This window comes from Zea mays, chromosome 4 (genome assembly GCF_902167145.1).
Source record: "Zea mays cultivar B73 chromosome 4, Zm-B73-REFERENCE-NAM-5.0, whole genome shotgun sequence".
Classification (NCBI taxonomy): Eukaryota; Viridiplantae; Streptophyta; class Magnoliopsida; order Poales; family Poaceae; genus Zea; species Zea mays.
The window spans coordinates 189,837,880-189,856,845 of NC_050099.1; the positions used below are offsets into that span (position 1 = coordinate 189,837,880).

The 18,966-nt window shown below is 45.4% G+C and overlaps 1 protein-coding gene across 3 annotated transcripts in view; it reads left to right on the forward strand.

Annotated features, from left to right (window-relative positions):
- Positions 1–18,966, forward strand: part of LOC100384203 (uncharacterized) — a 130,851-nt gene that overhangs the window by 95,555 nt on the left and 16,330 nt on the right. For 2 of the 3 annotated variants that reach the window (XR_004857612.1, XR_004857613.1), the window contains 5 exons: positions 8,874–9,278; positions 9,377–9,432; positions 9,531–9,585; positions 10,062–10,095; positions 10,193–10,278. Coding sequence is in view for 1 of the 3 variants with exons in the window: in XM_035967069.1 (XP_035822962.1) it covers positions 8,874–9,278; positions 9,377–9,432; positions 9,531–9,585; positions 10,062–10,095; positions 10,193–10,527; positions 10,628–10,759; positions 10,868–11,025; positions 11,434–11,493; positions 11,826–11,955; positions 18,356–18,415; positions 18,513–18,571; positions 18,661–18,712; positions 18,923–18,959 (1,573 nt within the window). In the remaining 2 variants the exon portion in view is untranslated. Of the gene's footprint in view, positions 1–8,873; positions 9,279–9,376; positions 9,433–9,530; positions 9,586–10,061; positions 10,096–10,192; positions 10,528–10,627; positions 10,760–10,867; positions 11,026–11,433; positions 11,494–11,825; positions 11,956–18,355; positions 18,416–18,512; positions 18,572–18,660; positions 18,713–18,922; positions 18,960–18,966 lie in introns of those variants that run through there. The other variant, XM_035967069.1, reaches the window with a different exon arrangement.

An 18,966-nucleotide genomic window follows, 5' to 3' on the forward strand; every position in this document is an offset into this window, starting at 1 on the left:
GGTTAGCGTTAGAAATAAAATCGAGTCCGCGAGAGAGGGTGCAAAACAAATCGCAAGCGAATAAGGAGTGAGACACGTGGATTTGTTTTACCGAGGTTCGGTTCTCGCAAACCTACTCCCCGTTGAGGTGGTCACAAAGACCGGGTCTCTTTCAACCCTTTCCCTCTCTCAAACGGTCCCTCGGACCGAGTGAGCTTTCTCTTCTCAAATGCTTGGAACACAAAGTTCCCACAAGGACCACCACAAGATTGGTGTCTCTTGCCTCAATTACAAGTGAGTTTGATCGCAATGAAGAATCAAAGAAAGAAGAAAGCAATACAAGCGCAAGAGCTCGAAAGAACACAAGCAAATCTCTCTCACTAAACACTAGGGCGTTGTGTGGAGTTTGGAGAGGATTTGATCACTTGGGTGTGTCTAGAATTGAATGCTAGAGCTCTTGTAAGTAGTTGAAGTGGGAAAACTTGGATGACTTGAATGGGGGGTGGTTGGGGGTATTTATAGCCCCAACCACCAAACTAGCCGTTTGGTGAAGGCTGACTGTCGTATGGTGCACCGGACAGTCCGGTGCACACCGGACATGTCTGGTGCGCCAGCCACGTCACCAAGGCCGTTGGGTTCCGACTGTTGGAGCTCTGTCTTCTGGGCCCGCCTGGATGTCCGGTGGCACACCGGACATGTACTGTAGAGTGTCCGGTGCGCCACAACGCGCGTGCCTGACTTCTGCGCGCTCTGGCGCGCATTAATTGCTGTTGCAGGTGACCGTTGGCGCGAAGTAGCTGTTGCCCCGCAGTTACACCGGACAGTCCGGTGTACACCGGACATGTCCGGTGTCCGGTGAATTATAGCGGAGCAGCCGTTGCGATTTCCCGAAGCTGGCGAGTTCCTGAGACGCCCTTCCTTGGAGCACCGGACACTGTCCGGTGTACACCGGACAGTCCGGTGAATTATAGCGAAGCGCCTCTGGATTTTCCCGAAGGTGAGTAGTTCAGCGTGAAGTCCCCTGGTGCACCGGACACTGTCCGGTGGTGCACCGGACATGTCCGGTGCGCCAGACCAGGGCACACTTTGGTATCCCTTTGCTCTTTTGTTGAACCCAATTCTTGGTCTTTTTATTGGCTAAGTGTGAACCTTTGACACCTGTATAACTTATACACTAGAGCAAAACTAGTTAGTCCAATTATTTGTGTTGGACAATTCAACCACCAAAATCAATTAGAAAATAGGTGTAAGCCTAATTCACTTTCAATCTCCCCCTTTTTGGTGATTGATGCCAACACAAACCAAAGCAAGTGTAGAAAAGCATAATTGAACTAGTTTGCATAATGTAAGTGCAAAGGTTGCTTGGAATTAAGCCAATATAAATACTTATAAGATATGCATGGATTGTTTCTTCATTTTTACCATTTTGGACCACTCTTGCACCACATGTTTTGTTTTTTGCAAATACTTTTGTAAATATTTTTCAAAGTCCTTTTGCTAATAGTCAAAGGTAAATGAATAAGATTTTTGAAGCATTGTCAAGATTTTGAAATTTTCTCCCCCTGTTTCAAATGCTTTTCCTTTGACTAAACAAAAACTTCCCCTAGATGAAATTCTCCTCTTAGTGTTCAAGAGGGTTTTGATATATCAATTTTGAAATACTACTTTCTCCCCCTTTTGAACACAATAAGATACTAATTTCAAATTTATCAATTGAGAATCATACCAATTGAAAAACTCTTGTTAAAATTAGGTGGTGGTGCGGTCCTTTTGCTTTGGGCTATTACTCTCTCCCCCTTTGGCATGAATCGCCAAAAACGGAGTCATTAGAGCCCTTGGAATTACTCTCTCCTTCTTTGGTTTTAAATAAATGAGTGAAGATTATACCAAAGACAGATGTTGCTCGGAGTGATGGCGAAGGATGAGTTACGGAGTGGAAGCCTGTGTCTTCGCCGAAGACTCCAATTTCCTTTCAATACACCTATGACTTGGTTTGAAATAGACTTGAACACACATTAGTCATAGCATATGAAAGAGACATGATCAAAGGTATATAAATGAGCTATGTGTGCAAATCAACAAAAGAAGTTCCTAGAATCAAGAATATTTAGCTCATGCCTAAGTTTGTTAAAAGTTTGTTCATCAAGTGGCTTGGTAAAGATATCAGCTAATTGATCTTTAGTATTAATGTAAGAAATCTCGATATCTCCCTTTTGCTGGTGATCCCTTAAAAAGTGATACCGAATGGCTATGTGTTTAGTGCGGCTATGCTCGACGAGATTATCCGCCATTTTGATTGCACTCTCATTATCACATAGAAGAGGGACTTTGGTTAGTTTGTAACCTTAGTCCCTAAGGGTTTGCCTCATCCAAAGTAGTTGCGCGCAACAATGGCCTGCGGCAATGTACTCGGCTTCGGCGGTAGAGAGAGCTACGGAATTTTGCTTCTTTGAAGCCCAAGACACCAAGGATCTTCCCAAGAACTGGCAAGTCCCCGATGTGCTCTTTCTATTGATTTTACACCCCGCCAAATCGGCATCCGAATAACCAATTAAATCAAAAGTGGATCCCCTAGGATACCAAATCCCAAACTTAGGAGTATAAACCAAATATCTCAAGATTCGTTTTACGGCCGTAAGGTGAGCTTCCTTAGGGTCGGCTTGGAATCTTGCACACATGCATACGGAAAGCATAATATCCGGTCGAGATGCACATAAATATAGCAAAGAACCTATCATCGACCAGTATACCTTTTGATCGACGGATTTACCTCCCTCGTCGAGGTCGAGATGCCCATTGGTTCCCATGGGTGTCTTGATGGGTTTGGCATCCTTCATCCCAAACTTGCTTAGAATATCTTGAGTATACTTCGTTTGGCTTAGGAAGGTGCCTTCTTGGAGTTGCTTCACTTGGAATTCTAAGAAGTACTTCAACTCCCCCATCATAGACATCTCGAATTTTTGTGTCATGATCCTACTAAATTCTTCACATGTAGACTCGTTAGTAGACCCAAATATAATATCATCAACATAGATTTGGCATACAAACAAGTCATTTTCAAGAGTTTTAGTGAATAAAGTAGGATCGGCCTTTCCGACTTTGAATCCATTAGTGATAAGGAAATCCCTAAGGCATTCATACCATGCTCGTGGGGCTTGCTTAAGCCCATAAAGCGCCTTAGAGAGTTTATACACATGGTTAGGGTACTCACTATCTTCAAAGCCGGGAGGTTGCTCAACATAGACCTCTTCCTTGATTGGTCCATTGAGGAAGGCACTCTTCACATCCATTTGGTAAAGCTTGAAGCCATGGTAAGTAGCATAGGCTAATAATATTCGAATTGACTCAAGCCTAGCTACGGGTGCATAGGTTTCACCGAAATCCAAACCTTCGACTTGAGAGTATCCCTTGGCCACAAGTCGAGCTTTGTTCCTTGTCACCACACCATGCTCATCTTGCTTGTTGCGGAAGACCCATTTGGTTCCTACAACATTTTGGTTAGGACGTGTAACTAAATGTCATACCTCATTCCTAGTGAAGTTGTTGAGCTCCTCTTGCATTGCCACCACCCAATCCAAATCTTGAAGTGCTTCCTCTACCTTGTGTGGCTCAATAGAGGAAACAAAAGAGTAATGCTCACAAAAATGTGCAACACGAGATCTAGTGGTTACCCCCTTATGAATGTCGCCGAGGATGGTGTCGATGGGGTGATCTCGTTGGATTGCTTGGTGGACTCTTGGGTGTGGCGGCCTTTGTTCTTCATCCTCCTTGTCTTGATCATTTGCATCACCCCCTTAATCATTGTCGTCATCTTGAGGTGGCTCATTTGCTTGATCTTCTACTTCATCAACTTGAGCTTCATCCTCATGTTGAGTTGGTGGAGATGCTTGTGTGGAGGAGGATGGTTGATCTTGTGCATTTGGAGGCTCTTCGGATTCCTTAGGACACACATCCCCAATGGACATGTTCCTTAGCGCGATGCACGGAGCCTATTCATCACCTATCTCATCAAGATCAACTTGCTCTTTGTAATGCTCTTTGTAGGTGATGTTCGGGTTCTCAGCGTCCCCACTACGATGCAGTTCGCCGACATCTTCACCAAGGGGTTACCGACGAGTGTATTCCTAGTCTTTCGGTCCAGTCTCAACATTTGTATAGAATAGAGTTGCGACTGGGGGGTGTTAGAATACCTATTAGGGTTTGGTTTCCCATATGTAATTACCCTCTCGCCCCTCTGTAATGGGCTTGGCCCAACTCCTAATCTATTAATACATCACCCTACCCTATTCGAGGGTTAGGGTTTCCCACACTATACCCCTAGTTTTGTATTACCAATATTCTTTCTTAATGAAATGACATGCAATTCTCCTACGTTGTTCGAGAAAAAAACTAGGAAACCACTAGAACTACTTGTGTTGTATTATACCTGCCTAATCGAACTTTGCTACGTGATATTCTAGAGCTCAGCTAGCAAGCTGCCTCTGTTTCACTTCTGACATGAAACTAACCCTGCTTTAAAATTATTTCCAAAAGTATGTACACATAGTATATTATATAAGATTTTGAACATTTTAGAACAATCAACACTTTCTACTATGTACCATACTTGTAAACTGCAATTTTCTTATCTTGTAGGATCGTGATTCAACCGAACAACTATGAAATATCAGTCATCATGGATATTGACACAGGTTCTGAGGTAAGTTCACTAGTAAAATGAAAATTTATGAAAGCATGATGTTTGGGAAATTGTTGGCCAAATTTATATTCACGGGTACACATTACATGTTATTCTCTACTACTTGCTAGACTTTCGTTGAAACTACTTTGTTTTGATTATATTTTAGTCAGCCGAGGTTGTAGGGTTTTGGATTTTGTTAGAGATAGGAGCTTTAAAAGATAATGAGCAAATTCCCTAGGTTGATAGTCCCAGGTGTTACCTCTACACCACTAGCTAGTTAAGAGCCTATGGCCCTGTTTGTTTCGGCTTCTGGTTGGATTCTGGCGTCTGAATCGGCTTCCTTAAGCCCTAAATTGTGAGAAATCGTTTTGGTGGGGAAATTGCTTCACCTAATTTAATACAATGCCAGCAAAAAATTGTCTCTGTTGCTGGATATTGAAAGCCCTAGATCATTGATGGTGGGCTAAGTATTACATATACCCCACACTAGTGGCGCTTACAGGGGATGGGCTCTAGGTCCTTAACACTTAGCCAAAAAACAAAACAGTCTAACACCCTCCGTAGTCAAAACTCTAGTCATAACCGATGTGAGACTGGATCGAAAGCCCTTGATCTTTGCCTTCTGAAGGTACTTCTTTTATTATAGGTACTTCTTCTTGAGCGCCTCCTTGTCGAATCCTCCCTTGGACTTGTACTTGCTGGTGGAGTACTTGCCCTTGCGCTGACCAGAGTGATGGTCGCGCGGGCCAGACTCAGATTTGCCCTTCTTGGGGCAGCTGACAACGAAGTGGTCGGGATCACCACCGTTGTAGCATCTGTCCTTGGACCTGCCACGCCGCCGGCTCATACAGTTGTTGTGGAACCGCGTGAACCGGCTGGCCACAAGTGCTAGCTCCTCATCCCCAAGGCTCTCCACCTGCTCCTCTGTAATAGACAACAAAGAAGATAGAGCAAACATAGCAGGTGAGGAGTTAGAAGCAGAACCACCTCCAGAGACCAGGGCCATGGTGGGGGCACTAGGGTTCTCAATCTTGGCCCGAGTCTGGTGGTCAATCTCTGTGGAGTTGTGCTTGCTGAAGAGCTCGTCCACGGTGAAAGTCTCGTAGTTGGGCGACTCGATGATCGTCGAGACCTTCACCTCCCAAACCCTCTGATCTAGAGCATGTAGTAATTTCAGCGCTCTCTCATGATCACTATAGGGTAGTTGTGCCTTGTCGGCACGCATCTTGTTCACAATTGACTGGAACCTAGAGAACATAGAATCAATGGTCTCTCCAACCAACTGTGTGAAGTTCTCGTACTCTCGCCTGTACGTCTCAAACAGTCTGGTCTTCACATGATCGTTGCCCTCATGGAATCTCACGAGGGTAGACCGGATCTGATGAGCCGTAGTCAGATGTCCAACTCGCTCAAACTCACCAAGCAAGAGACACGAGAACAAAGCGTTTCGAGCTTTGTTGTTCGAATCATGGAACTCCATTTGAATTGGAGTGATCCGGTCACTTGTAGCATCGAAATTTGCATCGAGGCAAATTTCCCAAACCCGGTAACTGATGCTCTGAAGATACGCATACATGCGAATCTTCCAGTACGAGTAATTGGTCCCATCGAAGAACGGAGGTTTGCCAACACCAGGTTCCATGTCGCCTATGTGGATTTCAAACCAATTAGGGAAGAGAAATCCTTAACCTGGCTCTGATACCAATTGTAGGACCGGTAAGGCGACCAGAGCGGGGTGAATGGGAGCCAATCGGATTTTGCTTCTAAACACTGAAATGAACACTTTAATTGAGATGAAGCATGTGCTCAAACCATGAACACATCAGCGAACGAGTGATCTCATGATTACAAAACGTTCCTAATACTCACATGAGACCAGCAAAACAAACGGATCGCAAATCGGACACCAAAAAGTCCAAAATTGTCCAATACAGTATCGTCAAAAAGTGTTGTTTTCAGCAATACGAAATTCTGTTCTTGAATTCAAAACTGAACCAAATGAACTTCGATTGAGATGAAATTTTACACACATCTGAGCAAATACGTTTCCAAGATCTTCCCAAATTTTGAGCTCAATCAGACTTGTGAATCACCCGCAGATTTAAAAATACAGCCAGAAATTGGGGTTTTGTTGGAGTTTTCTAGAACGAGTTTAAACTAAGTTTTTCTCAAATCGCGACCAAAATCTGCAACAACTAGGTGTATACAGTGGTCCGAAGAGTCCAACTCACCACCAATCAATTCCCAAACCAAATCCTCTCAAAGGAATCCAAGGTTTTTCACCAACAACACAAGATCGGGGAAAAGGAGAAACCAAGACTATAAAATTTCAGAAATTCCAGCAAGGGTACAAACTGAGATTTGAAGCCAAAGAGCCCTGTGGGCCGGACTGGCGACCCTTCCTCTGATTAAAGTTGAAAATCAAGAACACAGTCGAAGTACAAAATCGTTGTGGAACCCTTGGCTCAACTGGTATCTACCTAGAGAGAAAACTAGGAGCTCTAGAATGAGTGCTCAAAACATATGGCAGCCAAGAGATGCTGAACTAACCAGCCCCCCTCTATTTATAGAGGGTTATTCTCACTTTCTAAACTACCCCTATTTTCATAGAGCCTATCCACTCCACCGGAGGCGAAATGGACCAACTCCTAGGTTTTTGATCCGACGGCCACATCCTTCACACGGAGTTGCTTCGCCTTGACGCACCCTCCGCGATGACGCCGTGTGCCACCACGGTTCCCTCTGGAACCGCCACCACCGAGTTTTGAGGCCCAAACTCAGCAAAACCCGCCATCCGTAGCGCTGGGTGGTTTTGAGGCCCAAACCACGAAACCTGCCGTGAGCACCGCACCTCGTGCACGTCCTCCACGATTAGACGCGTTTCCCGCCAGTCCTCGATCTCGCCGGCAACACGGTCCAATCCACCACGTCCTCGCACAAGTGCGTGTCCCAGTTGTCAGCCACCGCGGTTGGTCACCTGGCTGCTCTGATCCGTCAGTCAAGACCCAGCACTCGCCCTTCACCGCTCCCGGTCCATCAGCACGAGCCCGCATGACCTTCACCTCAGCCATCGACCACCGTTCCTGTGCTCCACACCTGCACACCACAAGTCAACCGACATGGTTGCACAAACATAATCTCACACTCCGGTCAGTCCACTGACTACCCTAGAGTGCTACCCGTTGACAATCACTCATCATCAACCTGAACCATGAGGGACAAGTCAACCTTGTGTTCGCACAAGCCCACCTAGATCAAGCGGCCTGCAAACACGTTCCCAACCAACAAGACAGTGACCCCCAATGACATTTTCCAGTCCCTTCCAAAGAAATCCCCTTCTTATTTATAAATGGACTTGATGACCCATTTGGGACAGTGTAAGGCAATGAAATGGTAAATAGGTATCGCAGTAAGCACCGATTTGACTAAGGTGGCTCTTCCAACTGGGTGGATCAAGGCAGCTTTCCAACCTGGGAGATTTTTTTATCGAAAAAATGCAGAAGAGATGAATTAAGGTCCAAGAGGACCAGTACAATAACCACCCTATGGTGACCAACAGCAAGCATAAATAAAAATATCCATAGGAAAAATACAAAGAGGCGACCAATAAAAAACTAAGTCGCTCTTGCTGCGCCAAGAGCAGCAGCAAGACCAAGGCTTTCGAGGTCTTTGGCACCAGCTAGGACCCATAAAGATAGCTCATCTAGGAAGCTTCTATGCACCTTGTCAATGGTTGGCGATTGTCCATCGAAGATAACTCTGTGTCGATGCAACCAAAGGCACTATGCTCCCAAAATAATGACACTGTTGACTCCCTTTCTGTAGTTTTTGTGCACTTGCATGCCCACTTTTTTCCACCAGTCAGCAAAAGTAGTATCCTCTGACCCTGGAGTTAGGTGGCCCATACCAAAGTGGGAGAGAATGCTATACCAAAACTGCCTGGTGAAGACACAACTAGTCAACAGATGCTGAACTGTTTCTTGCTCTTGGTCACAGAAAGGGCATGCTTCTGGATGAGGAATGTGTTAATGAGTATGTTTAGGTTCCTTTGTTTTTGGCCTCTTTGATGGGGCTTTGTATTAGTGTCTGTGTTATTCTCCTTCTTAATATAATGATGCGTAGTTCTCATGCACGTTCGAGAGAAAAAATCTCTCGTTACATATGTATCTTGCTCCTGCTGATCGGGCACCCCATCCTTCCCATTATTTTGTAGGCTAGCTCGTCAGCTCCCTCAAATGAGCTGATCCAGGTTGACCCCAAAGAGTTGCGCTTCCCGGTTGCCCAAGAGGTGTCAAGCACACTAGAGATCCGTAACGTTACAGATCACCATGTGGCATTCTGTATGTGGTCATTGAACCATACAGCAAATTACATTCCAGTGCCGAACATAGAAGTTCTATCACCACAGTCAATGCGGCAAGTTGTTATAACAAGAATTGCACGACGAGAGCCTGTGCCAGCAGACCCCGTCGACGACATAGTCTATGTGAAGGGCACTACCGTGGTTCAGGGTACAACGAGCGCAGATGTCACTTATGACATGTTCGATGGAACAAGGACAGGCCAAATTCTGCAACCGGCCATGGAGCTGAATGTTGTTCTCGTAGCTGACTCCGAGGTGCGTTCAATTAACCTTTTTATCCCAATTTCCATATGTATCAACCTAGCTATTCTGCCCAGTTTAGATATGTGTTTTTACTGTTTCTTTATGATCAGATCATACACAAAGCAAGGTTACCATGGGCCTTAGATGTGCATCCAACAATGCCATGGTGAGTGCATATATTTTCCAGTGAAATTGTATAATAGGATCTTTTTTTTTCCTCCCGTATGACAACATTGGTGAGAAATTTCTTCTCTCGCATCACAGGATAATGATGGCTCAAGGAGATTACCAAATTCGTATATGGAACTATAAGACACGGGCAAGTTAACGAATTCATAAGTAATACCATACTATGTATATAGGAACATATTCTGTGCTCGACTGCTCCCATGAATTTTAAAATGAATTCCCATAATTTTGAAGAAAAAATACATCTGCGTGCATGTATAAAAATGTGGAATTGATTTGTGACGTACAGGTATCTTGTAATACATCTGCATGCATGTATAAAAATGTGGAATTTATTTGTGATGTACAGACTAGTATCACAGCAATATCTGTAAACAAAATCGGAATTAAAAAATACTGCGATTGAGATGTTATAAAATAATAAAGCATTTTGCTCCTTGCAGATTCATTTGTAAAACAAACTGTATATACCCTAAATATAACCACCTGAGCTATACTCAGTTCTTATGTATTAAATTTCCTGATCCATGCCCTTTTGTTTCTCTAGGTGAAAGTATGCATTTGTATTCGAGGACTAATCAATTAATGTGTGCTCATATCCTGCAGATAGAGAAACCTATTGCTATCAAGGGGAGAGAAGGCATGCATTTATGCTTCTGATTTTAGCAATGTTTGCCTAATGTTTCTATCATTACCCATTGTCATTAACTTGCTATTATATATCACTTTGATTACAGTTACTTCGGCTAAATTTATAATGCACAAGCAATGGATTCTGGCGGGCTGTTCTAGTGGACTTGTCTATGTGTACCGTTATGAACCAGAAAAGAAAAAATCAGTAGAGAAAATCCGAGTTCTACAAGGACACTCAAATGCTATCAATTCCTTGGCTGTTCATTCAACTAAGCCATGCGTGCTGTCAGCATCCAAAGATGGCAAAATTTTGATCTGGGACTATGAAAATGAGTGGGAGTTAATGAAAACATTTGATGTCAAAAGTCCTGTGCAGCATGTTGCGTTTAGCCCAAAGGACTCCAATATGTTCGCCAGTGCCCAGGACAAAACAGTAAAGGTTTGCTTGGTTTTCGCTTACATGCTTTCAGCAAAAACATGATTATGGATGTCCAATCAAATTCAAATATTGAAATACATGTATTTTCTTGAAACTCCAGATATGGGATTGGCATTCTGGTAACTGCAAGTCTACATTGTCTGGGCATTCAGATTTGGTGTTATGTCTGGATTACTTCAGTCAGGGTGATCAGCTATACTTGATCACTGGTTCACGAGACAAAACTGCCAAGGTATGCCATTTTCACTGAAGAATAGACTAACCTATATTATTGTCTAAACATACACAGAATATTTGTTGAATCGTGAATTTAGTTTTCCTCCTTTAATTTGTCGACTAGATATGGGATTGCAAGACGAGGAGTTGTGTTCGGACATTGGAAGGGCATACAGATGTTGTTAATGTTGCATGTTGCCATCCAGATCTTCTAATACTAATTACAGGTTCATTGAACGGGTCAGTTCGTCTGTGGGATTTGAATCGCTCAACTACGTTCCGGTAAATATAAATACCCCATAGCATCATGTCTTGATACATGCACAACGCACGATCTTATGCTGTTGAAACAGGATTCACTAATTTATAATGGTTTTAATGGAGTAAATAGCAAAAAAATAAAAAAATACACTAAATTAATATGTCAGTTACTGTAAGTATGTATACTATGTGCTCAGAGAGTCGAATAATTGTTGGAGCAATACTTAATGCTTGTAGCTCTAACCCAGAGAGGGAACACACCAAATCTCTACTATTGTCAAAAATAAATAAATTGATTTTTTTAGAGTGAGGATTGAGGACAACAAATTCACTGTAGTATGGCATTTTTGCAATTGCTGATCGTCATATTTAAGGTGTCTAAACCCTATGCATGCATAAGTATTAACAGTATGCATGACATTCTTCCAGATATGAGCTCATATTTGACCTTGGAGAAGTATATGCTATAGCAAGTTTGAAGGGTACAAGGTACGCAATCAGAAGTACCAGTTTTCAAATTGGTGCTAGTCTAGATATTAGAAGTTTTGTAATAATATTATATTCATGGTCAAACCTAAAAGTGTTTGACATACATTCTAACTCAAAGGAAGTCTGCTACAATATTTGTTCTGTTACTTTTGGGAACTAGTAGAAAAGGTAGTTTAAAGAAAACAGCCATTAGTTCTTTCTTTGACCATGTTTCTTTCAATGTGAAGATCATAATTATAGATAGTGGAAGAGTTTTCCATTGAGCCTATGCATGGATTACCTCCTCCAATCTTAACTCAGTGCAATGCACACAATATGTTAATTTATTGTAGGATTGTGATTGGACACGAAATAGGATTAGCACTGGTAGACATAGACCTAGAGGGCAAGAAGGATGGATATGTGAAGAGCAATGTCGCAATTATGGATTCAAAAAATGACACAGATCAAAATATGAAAGAGGTGAGTTATCTATAATTATTAAGTTTGATCATATTCAATGAAAAATCAATTATTTGTTTGAAGAGTATGACCTGACGCCTAGACAGACTCTCGTGCGCACTTGATTGTTAGGAGATATAAACATTATTTGCAATACAATTATTAGATGTAATAATCTTAATTGTATGCTTTTTGTACTTGTTCATGTTATAATACAATTGGTATAATAATAATAATAATAATAATAATAATAATAATAATAACAACAACAACAACAACAACTTGATAAAATCTAGAAAACCCTTGAACCCCCGCCCCACGCATACACCGGCCTGAAATTCAGGGAATTTTAACCCCGACCTGAAATTCGCACCCACGGGACGGGGATTTGTTTAACCCTAGCCTGAAATTTGAAGATTGCCCAAGGGGAGTTTGTAAGTAGAGGGACTCTAACTCTCATCAAGAGGATGACACTATGAGTTGAGACAATTTTCTGTTTATTTCCTCAAATACTACACAATGTCATACCCTTAGAAGGGTTGGAACACATATTTATAGCCTTAGGGGCTGCACTAAACTGCACTACATACTACACTACACACTGCAGCACAAAGATGATGTCCTCTAGATACTAAAGTGCTAAAGTGCAGTCAAAACTGCAACTGTTGTCTCCAACTGCTACTGTCCTGCTGCTGTCTCCAACTGCTACTGTCCTGCAGGCTGCAGCAGTCAAAAGACTGCTACTGTAGTGCAGTCAAAAGACTGCAACTGCTGCTGTCTCCAACTGCACTACTGCTGTTCTGCAGCAGTCAAAAGGTGTTGTCTCCAACTGCACTGCTGCTGTTCTGCAGCAGTCAAAAGGAAGAGATGCTGCTGTGCTGCTGTCCTGTTCACCACAAAACAGAAATGTTGTTCTCCACACAAGACCACATGACTTATTCTATCAGAGTTGAGCTCAAGACCTGAGGAGTGCTACTCATCAAAGGCATAGTATCAGCGATGAACACTTCAGTTCCCGCACACACGGTGACTAGCCCCAGTCCAACTGCCGCCGTCACCCTACCCAACTATTCGCCAACAAATCTGCCCCACCTCCACCACCAATGGATAGATCAGCCCTACGGCCATCGGATTTGCCCAGTCGCACCCAGGATTTCCTCAGCGTTTGCAAGCGGACGCATCCCCCCCCCACCCCCACCGCAACTTTGCCAACACCAGCGCGCCCACGCCAAAAGCCCACCAACAGAACAACGATAGCTAAGGCCGCTGGCCCTAGGAGTCATGTTCGTTGTAGCAGCCCCATCCTCTGGCCATCTTCGTCGATCAGGTAAGGAGGCGAATCCGGCTCTGGCAGATTTCATGCCGCTCTGCCACGACGGGACTGCTACCCACGCGACCCAGCATTCAAGCCAACGCTCCTTCAATCTATAGCATGGTTGCTCCGTGGAATTCGGCGTGTCAGACGCAGTTGGGTGAACTACAGTCCATCGGAGACACCGCAAAGGTCACTAATCCAACGCCTTCAAGTTATCCAGCTACCGAACCAAGGTCTACTCCTTTGACCAAGGTAAGTCTATGGAGTAGCCTCAAAGGAAAATGCTCTCGATGCTTGGCCAGAGGCCATTTTGCCATTGATTGCAGGGATCCGTTGAGGTGCCTTAAATGCTATGGTCTGAGCCACAGGGCATGGCAGTGTCCCTTGAAGCTCAGAGCTCCTGCTCCTGCTTCTCCAGAACTCCAAGCAACCCCCTGCCTCGACAACTCCGACTTTCCCCCACTGCGATAGACCGACATGGTGAGGTTCAGTGACCGCTTGGAGCGCCCGACAGAGTCATTCGCTGTTGTTGCATCCTCTTGGGATATGCACAGCGAGTTGGCTAGGCTCAACACCCACTCGACGTGGGCCTGGCTTGGAGGCGTTCGACCAGGGACGAGTACTAACACGGTGAGCAGGGCCTTCTGCTCTAGGTTCGGGATGCAGGAGGAAGACATAAAGGTGGTGCAGCATTACCCTAAAGATTTCTTCATCACCTTCGAGCACCAGCACCACCGGGACGCCGATGTGGCGCGACGCGACTTCACCTATAGCAACATCGACATTTGCGTCAGACCGTGGCAGCTCCCCGTCCATGGTGACCACATCGACTTCGGCTTCCATGTTCGCCTCTATCTGGAAGGTATTCCCCTGTACGCGTGGAATGAGGTCATCGCCAAGCAGGCAGTGGCTAAGTGTTGTGTGCTTGACTACGTTGAGGCTTTAGTCCCTGATGAAGGAGGATACGAGGACCCTTAACCTCTGGGCATGGGCGCGAAATCCATCAAAGATTCCTAAGGTAACTTGGCTCACCATTGTTGGTAGTAACACCACTACCCACAACGTGCTGCCGGCGGGGCGCAGTGGTTTAACTTTCAGGGTCATTGTCCACCTCAACCTAGTAGAAGGTTCCACGTCTAGGGATGGTCAAGGCTGCACACATGCTTACGATTGGCGGCATGGTGTTGTCGAAGGCAAGAGTGAGCCACGTGATTGGCACGACCCCCCGCCTCATCGCAGCAGCGGTCATCACTGGGATGATGACGACGACAGCGACCGTCATGGATGTCGTCCACGACGCGATGAAAGTTGTAGCTCCTGCCTTTTTAGAAGCATCTCATGGGCGCCCTCAGACCGTGAGCGGGAGCACTCGAGGTCGCGTCTCAACCATCACCATGAATCTTCAGAGCGGCGTCGCCATGCCGGCGGTGCGCCTAGAGGTTTGTGGCACGTGCAGCTGCCTCGACATGCCGGTGACGCACCAGCAGCTGCGTGGCATGGTGACCAGTACCCATCGGTGATGCGTCGACGAAGCCACGTGTGTCGGCTTCCATGGGTGTTGGGCGCCATGCCCGTTCTGTCACCCCCGACGCTGTACTGTTCACGTCAGGATGCAGTTGGGCAGCTGCAGCGACAAGAGTCGTCGTTCGTGCGATGATGACAACGACGAGCCTCCGAAATCCACAGCGATGGATGCAACTCTACCTCAAGGTCGATTCCGCGATGGTTGTGTATCGTAGACGCTGCTACCTGATGGCTGGGGAGCAGGGCCGGCCTAACCCCATGGCCTATACCAGCAACAAAACTGCCTTGGCCGGCAAGTAGGTGAGCCCATCTGGCAGCGTGCGACTGATCCCTGGGCAGTTGGCATTCAATAGGCTTTGTGAATTTCTATCGCTGGGTTCAGTGTGCAAAGCTCGCCAGTGGTGCAGACTGGAATTTGCTTGGAGAAGTTGGGCGCCCTCTACCTAGTGAGTCACAACAACATTTCTACTGATGAGCAGCAACCTGCAGGAGCATCCATGTCTACTACCAATAGCGATTCTACCACATGGATCATCGGCTGATGTGCAGAGCAACACGCCAAACAGTGATCTGGATGATCTCCTCAATAACCTCTTCCGCATCACTCCCTCATACGACCATCTTCGCATTTTTGGTGAGTGTGCTACCCAACCTTTCTATGACTGCTTCCCATAAGCTTGTTCCTCACTCCACCCATTGTGTCTTCCTCAGTTACTCCCCTGATCACAAAGGGTACCGATGCCTTGACCTTGCCACTACATCTCTTGATCTCATGTCACGTCGTTTTAGTGGAGACAGATTTGCATTTCTCCACCCCCCTCCCAGTCCTCTGTCGACTCCATTTTTGAGTTGGACTTTCTTCTTGACCGTATGCCTTCCTCTGGACCACTACCCTTTATTTTCCCCCATATAGGTTCATCCGTGCTGCTTCTACCTCTAGCACCAGCGCCCTCGGTGGCACCTCTTCACCTGGACTCCCTTCGTGCCACCATGCTGCCCTTGGTCGGCTTATGTGCCTCTCCGTGGGGGCACGTGGCTCCACCCTCGCCTCTATTGGCACCGACTTCGGCTTCGCGCACACATATAGGGACGACCCTAGCACCCTCGACATTATCGATGCACCGCCGCTACGCCCAACTCGTGCATGTGTATCAGTGACGTGATCGGGTAGGTGTTCCGCCTTGCTCCCATGCTGAGCCAGAGGTGTACCATCCTCCCCTTCTTCATAGTGACCCTTGCCACATTCACTCGATGATGACTCGACAAGCCACTAGGGTCCTTCGCCCAGTTGATCGCCTTGTTCTCTCTGTGACCTCCTCCCCACTGGTCTCCCCCGTGCTGTCTTCCATCTATAGCGCCCTTGCTGATCCTCACTGGCATCACGCTACATAGAAAGAGTAATAAGCTCTTCTTGCCAATCACACCTAGGATTTGGTGTCCCATACCCTAGGTGGTAATGTGGTGACTAGCAAGTGGGTCTAGACCCACAAACGGAAGGCGAATGGCTCTATGGACCGGTACAAGGGTCGTTGAGTTCTTCGGGGCTTCACTCAATGTCCTAGGGTTGACTACGATGAGACGCCCAGTCTCGTCGTGAAGCCCTCTACTGTTCATGTTGTTCTCACCCTCGCTCTCTCGTTGTTGACCAGTCCATCAGCCAGATGTCAAGAATGTCTTTCTCTATAGGACTCTCGCCAAGACGGTATATTATAGTCAACCTATTGGCTTTGTTGATCCTGCTCATCCTGACATGGTCTGCAAGCTCAACAAGTCTCTCTATGGTCTGAAGCAAGCCCCCCGTGCTTGGTAGACCAGGTTTGCCACATATCTGCTCTACCTTGGCTTTACTGAGGCAAAGTCAGACACATCTTTGTTCATCTATCGGTGGGACAGTGACACTTTGTACCTCCTCTATGTTGATGACATTATGTTCAATGGCTCTTCTTTGGGCCTCTTGCACTAGATCGTCAGTCTTCAACACGAGTTTTCCATGAAGGATTTGGGTCCTCTTTACCATTTTTTGGGGATTGTTGTTGAGAGTTGCTTGGATGGCCTCTTTCCCCAACAGCAATAGTGCACCCTGGATATCCTCGAGCATGCTAGCATGCTGGACTGCAAGCCTTGTGTGATCTTAGTGGACACGCAAGCCATGCTCTCCGGCGATGGTGTCCCTGTTAGTGACCTCTCTGCCTACTACAATCTTGTCGGCGCTCTTCAGTACCACACCTTTACTAGGCCCAACATCGTGTATGTTGTCCAATAGGTCTATCTCTAAATGCACGATCCCTATGACCCGCACTTGAGTGCAGCCAAGCGGATCCTATGTACCTCCAAGGTACTATTGACTACGGGCTTCATCTTTGTCGCTCCTCCATCCATGAGTTGATCGGCTACACCAACGCTGACTGGGTCGGGTGACCGGACACTCATCGGTCTACCTTCGACTATGTGGTGCTTTTTGGGACCAACCTCATCTCTTGATCCTCCAAGCAACAATATGTGGTCTCCTGCTCCAGTGCTGAGGCTGAGTATCGGGCTATTGCTAATGGTGTGGCTGAGGTGAGCTGGCTGCGCCAGCTTCTCTAAGAGCTTCATAGCTCCTCGACAGAAGCACGTTGGTCTACTATGACAACGTCAGCGCCGTCTACCTATCCGTCAACGTCGTCCAACATCAACACGTGAAGCATATCGAGATCAACCTTTACTTCGTCCGTGAGCGTGTCGTTGTCTAGGATGCCCATCGCGTCCTAATGAGCTTGTAGTTTCCCGACATCTTCACCAAGGTTTTTCCCTCATTGTTCTCGGAGTTTTGGTCTAGTCTCAACATCTGTCCTAACTAGAGTTTCGATTGCATAAACATAGCACATAAAGAAGTCAAGGACATATGTTAAAGAGTTATGCATAGTGTCGTTCATAGCCTGCACAACAAGTCTTCTAATCAAAACTAGGTTACATATATTTATTAAGCGTGCAATGTGAAAGGGCATCTAGCCTAATGGTTAAAGCCTTCTGAGTAGCACCTCCAAGTCCTAGGTTCGATTTCCTTCAGGGGCGAATTTTCAAGCTTGGTTAAAAAATCCCCTCGATGTGCCCCATCCGCTCTCAGATTACGATGTCCTGTGCACCACCCTCCGGTTGGCCCATTGCAGAGTGGACGGTTGACGCCGGCCCATTAGTGATGAGGGGCCAGGGTTCGGGGGATTTTCTCGGCCGGGTCCATTGTTTCGGTCTCTTAGTATAATACCGAGAGGGCGGTTATTCCCTCCCCAGGTGAGTTTTTAGAGTTTCGACTGCAGGGGTGTTAGATTATTGTACTATGTTTAAGTGTTATGGGGCTAGGCCCAGCCCATGTAACTATTTACTGATATATATACAATACTCAGCCCATCTTGAGGGCTAGGGTTTCTCATTCCAACAATCTCTTTCTCTAAAAATTAACATTGTACATCTGTTGGAGCCTCTACCTAGTAATAGTAAGATAAACAATTTTTTATAGAAGATAAACTAATATTCCCTGCAAAGAATGTTTGCATGTATGTCCAGCTCCCATTAATCGGGTGCTTACTTTTTATGATGTTACAGTTAAGCCCAACAGCTTCCTCAAGTGAGGTGCAAAAGGTGTCAAGCATTATAGCATTGGAGGTGATGAGTCCAACCTTTGCCCAGTTTTCATATGTTCCAACCTACGTCTGATTCTGATATGTTTTTAACCGTCTATATATTCGGTGTTCATGGACAGACTCTATACAAAATGAAGTCATCAGAATCGTCTATAGATGTCCATCCAACAGAGACATGGTCAGTGCAAAGATTCATTTCTGATGCGGGTATAGAAACTGAGTTTCCTGTTTGCATTTATCGACAATGTTTTTCTCTATATATCACAGGATGGTCATTACATCCGACAAATATGTTCATATATGGGACTACCATACAAGGGTAAGTGAATGAAATCAAAGCTCATCAGTTCCCAAGAATTCCCTTCTAGCGGTATTGTATGTGTACAAGTTAACATATCTTTAAAGAAATATTACTATTGACTGTATTATTAGTTACACTGTGATGCACGTTCATCTAACATTGCTAGCCACAGTTTTGCTTAATTTCCTTGTATGCTAGTACTAATTCCATATACTTAATTTATCCCAGGAAGTGAAACAGATGATGGATACTAAGGGAGCGAAAGGCATGCA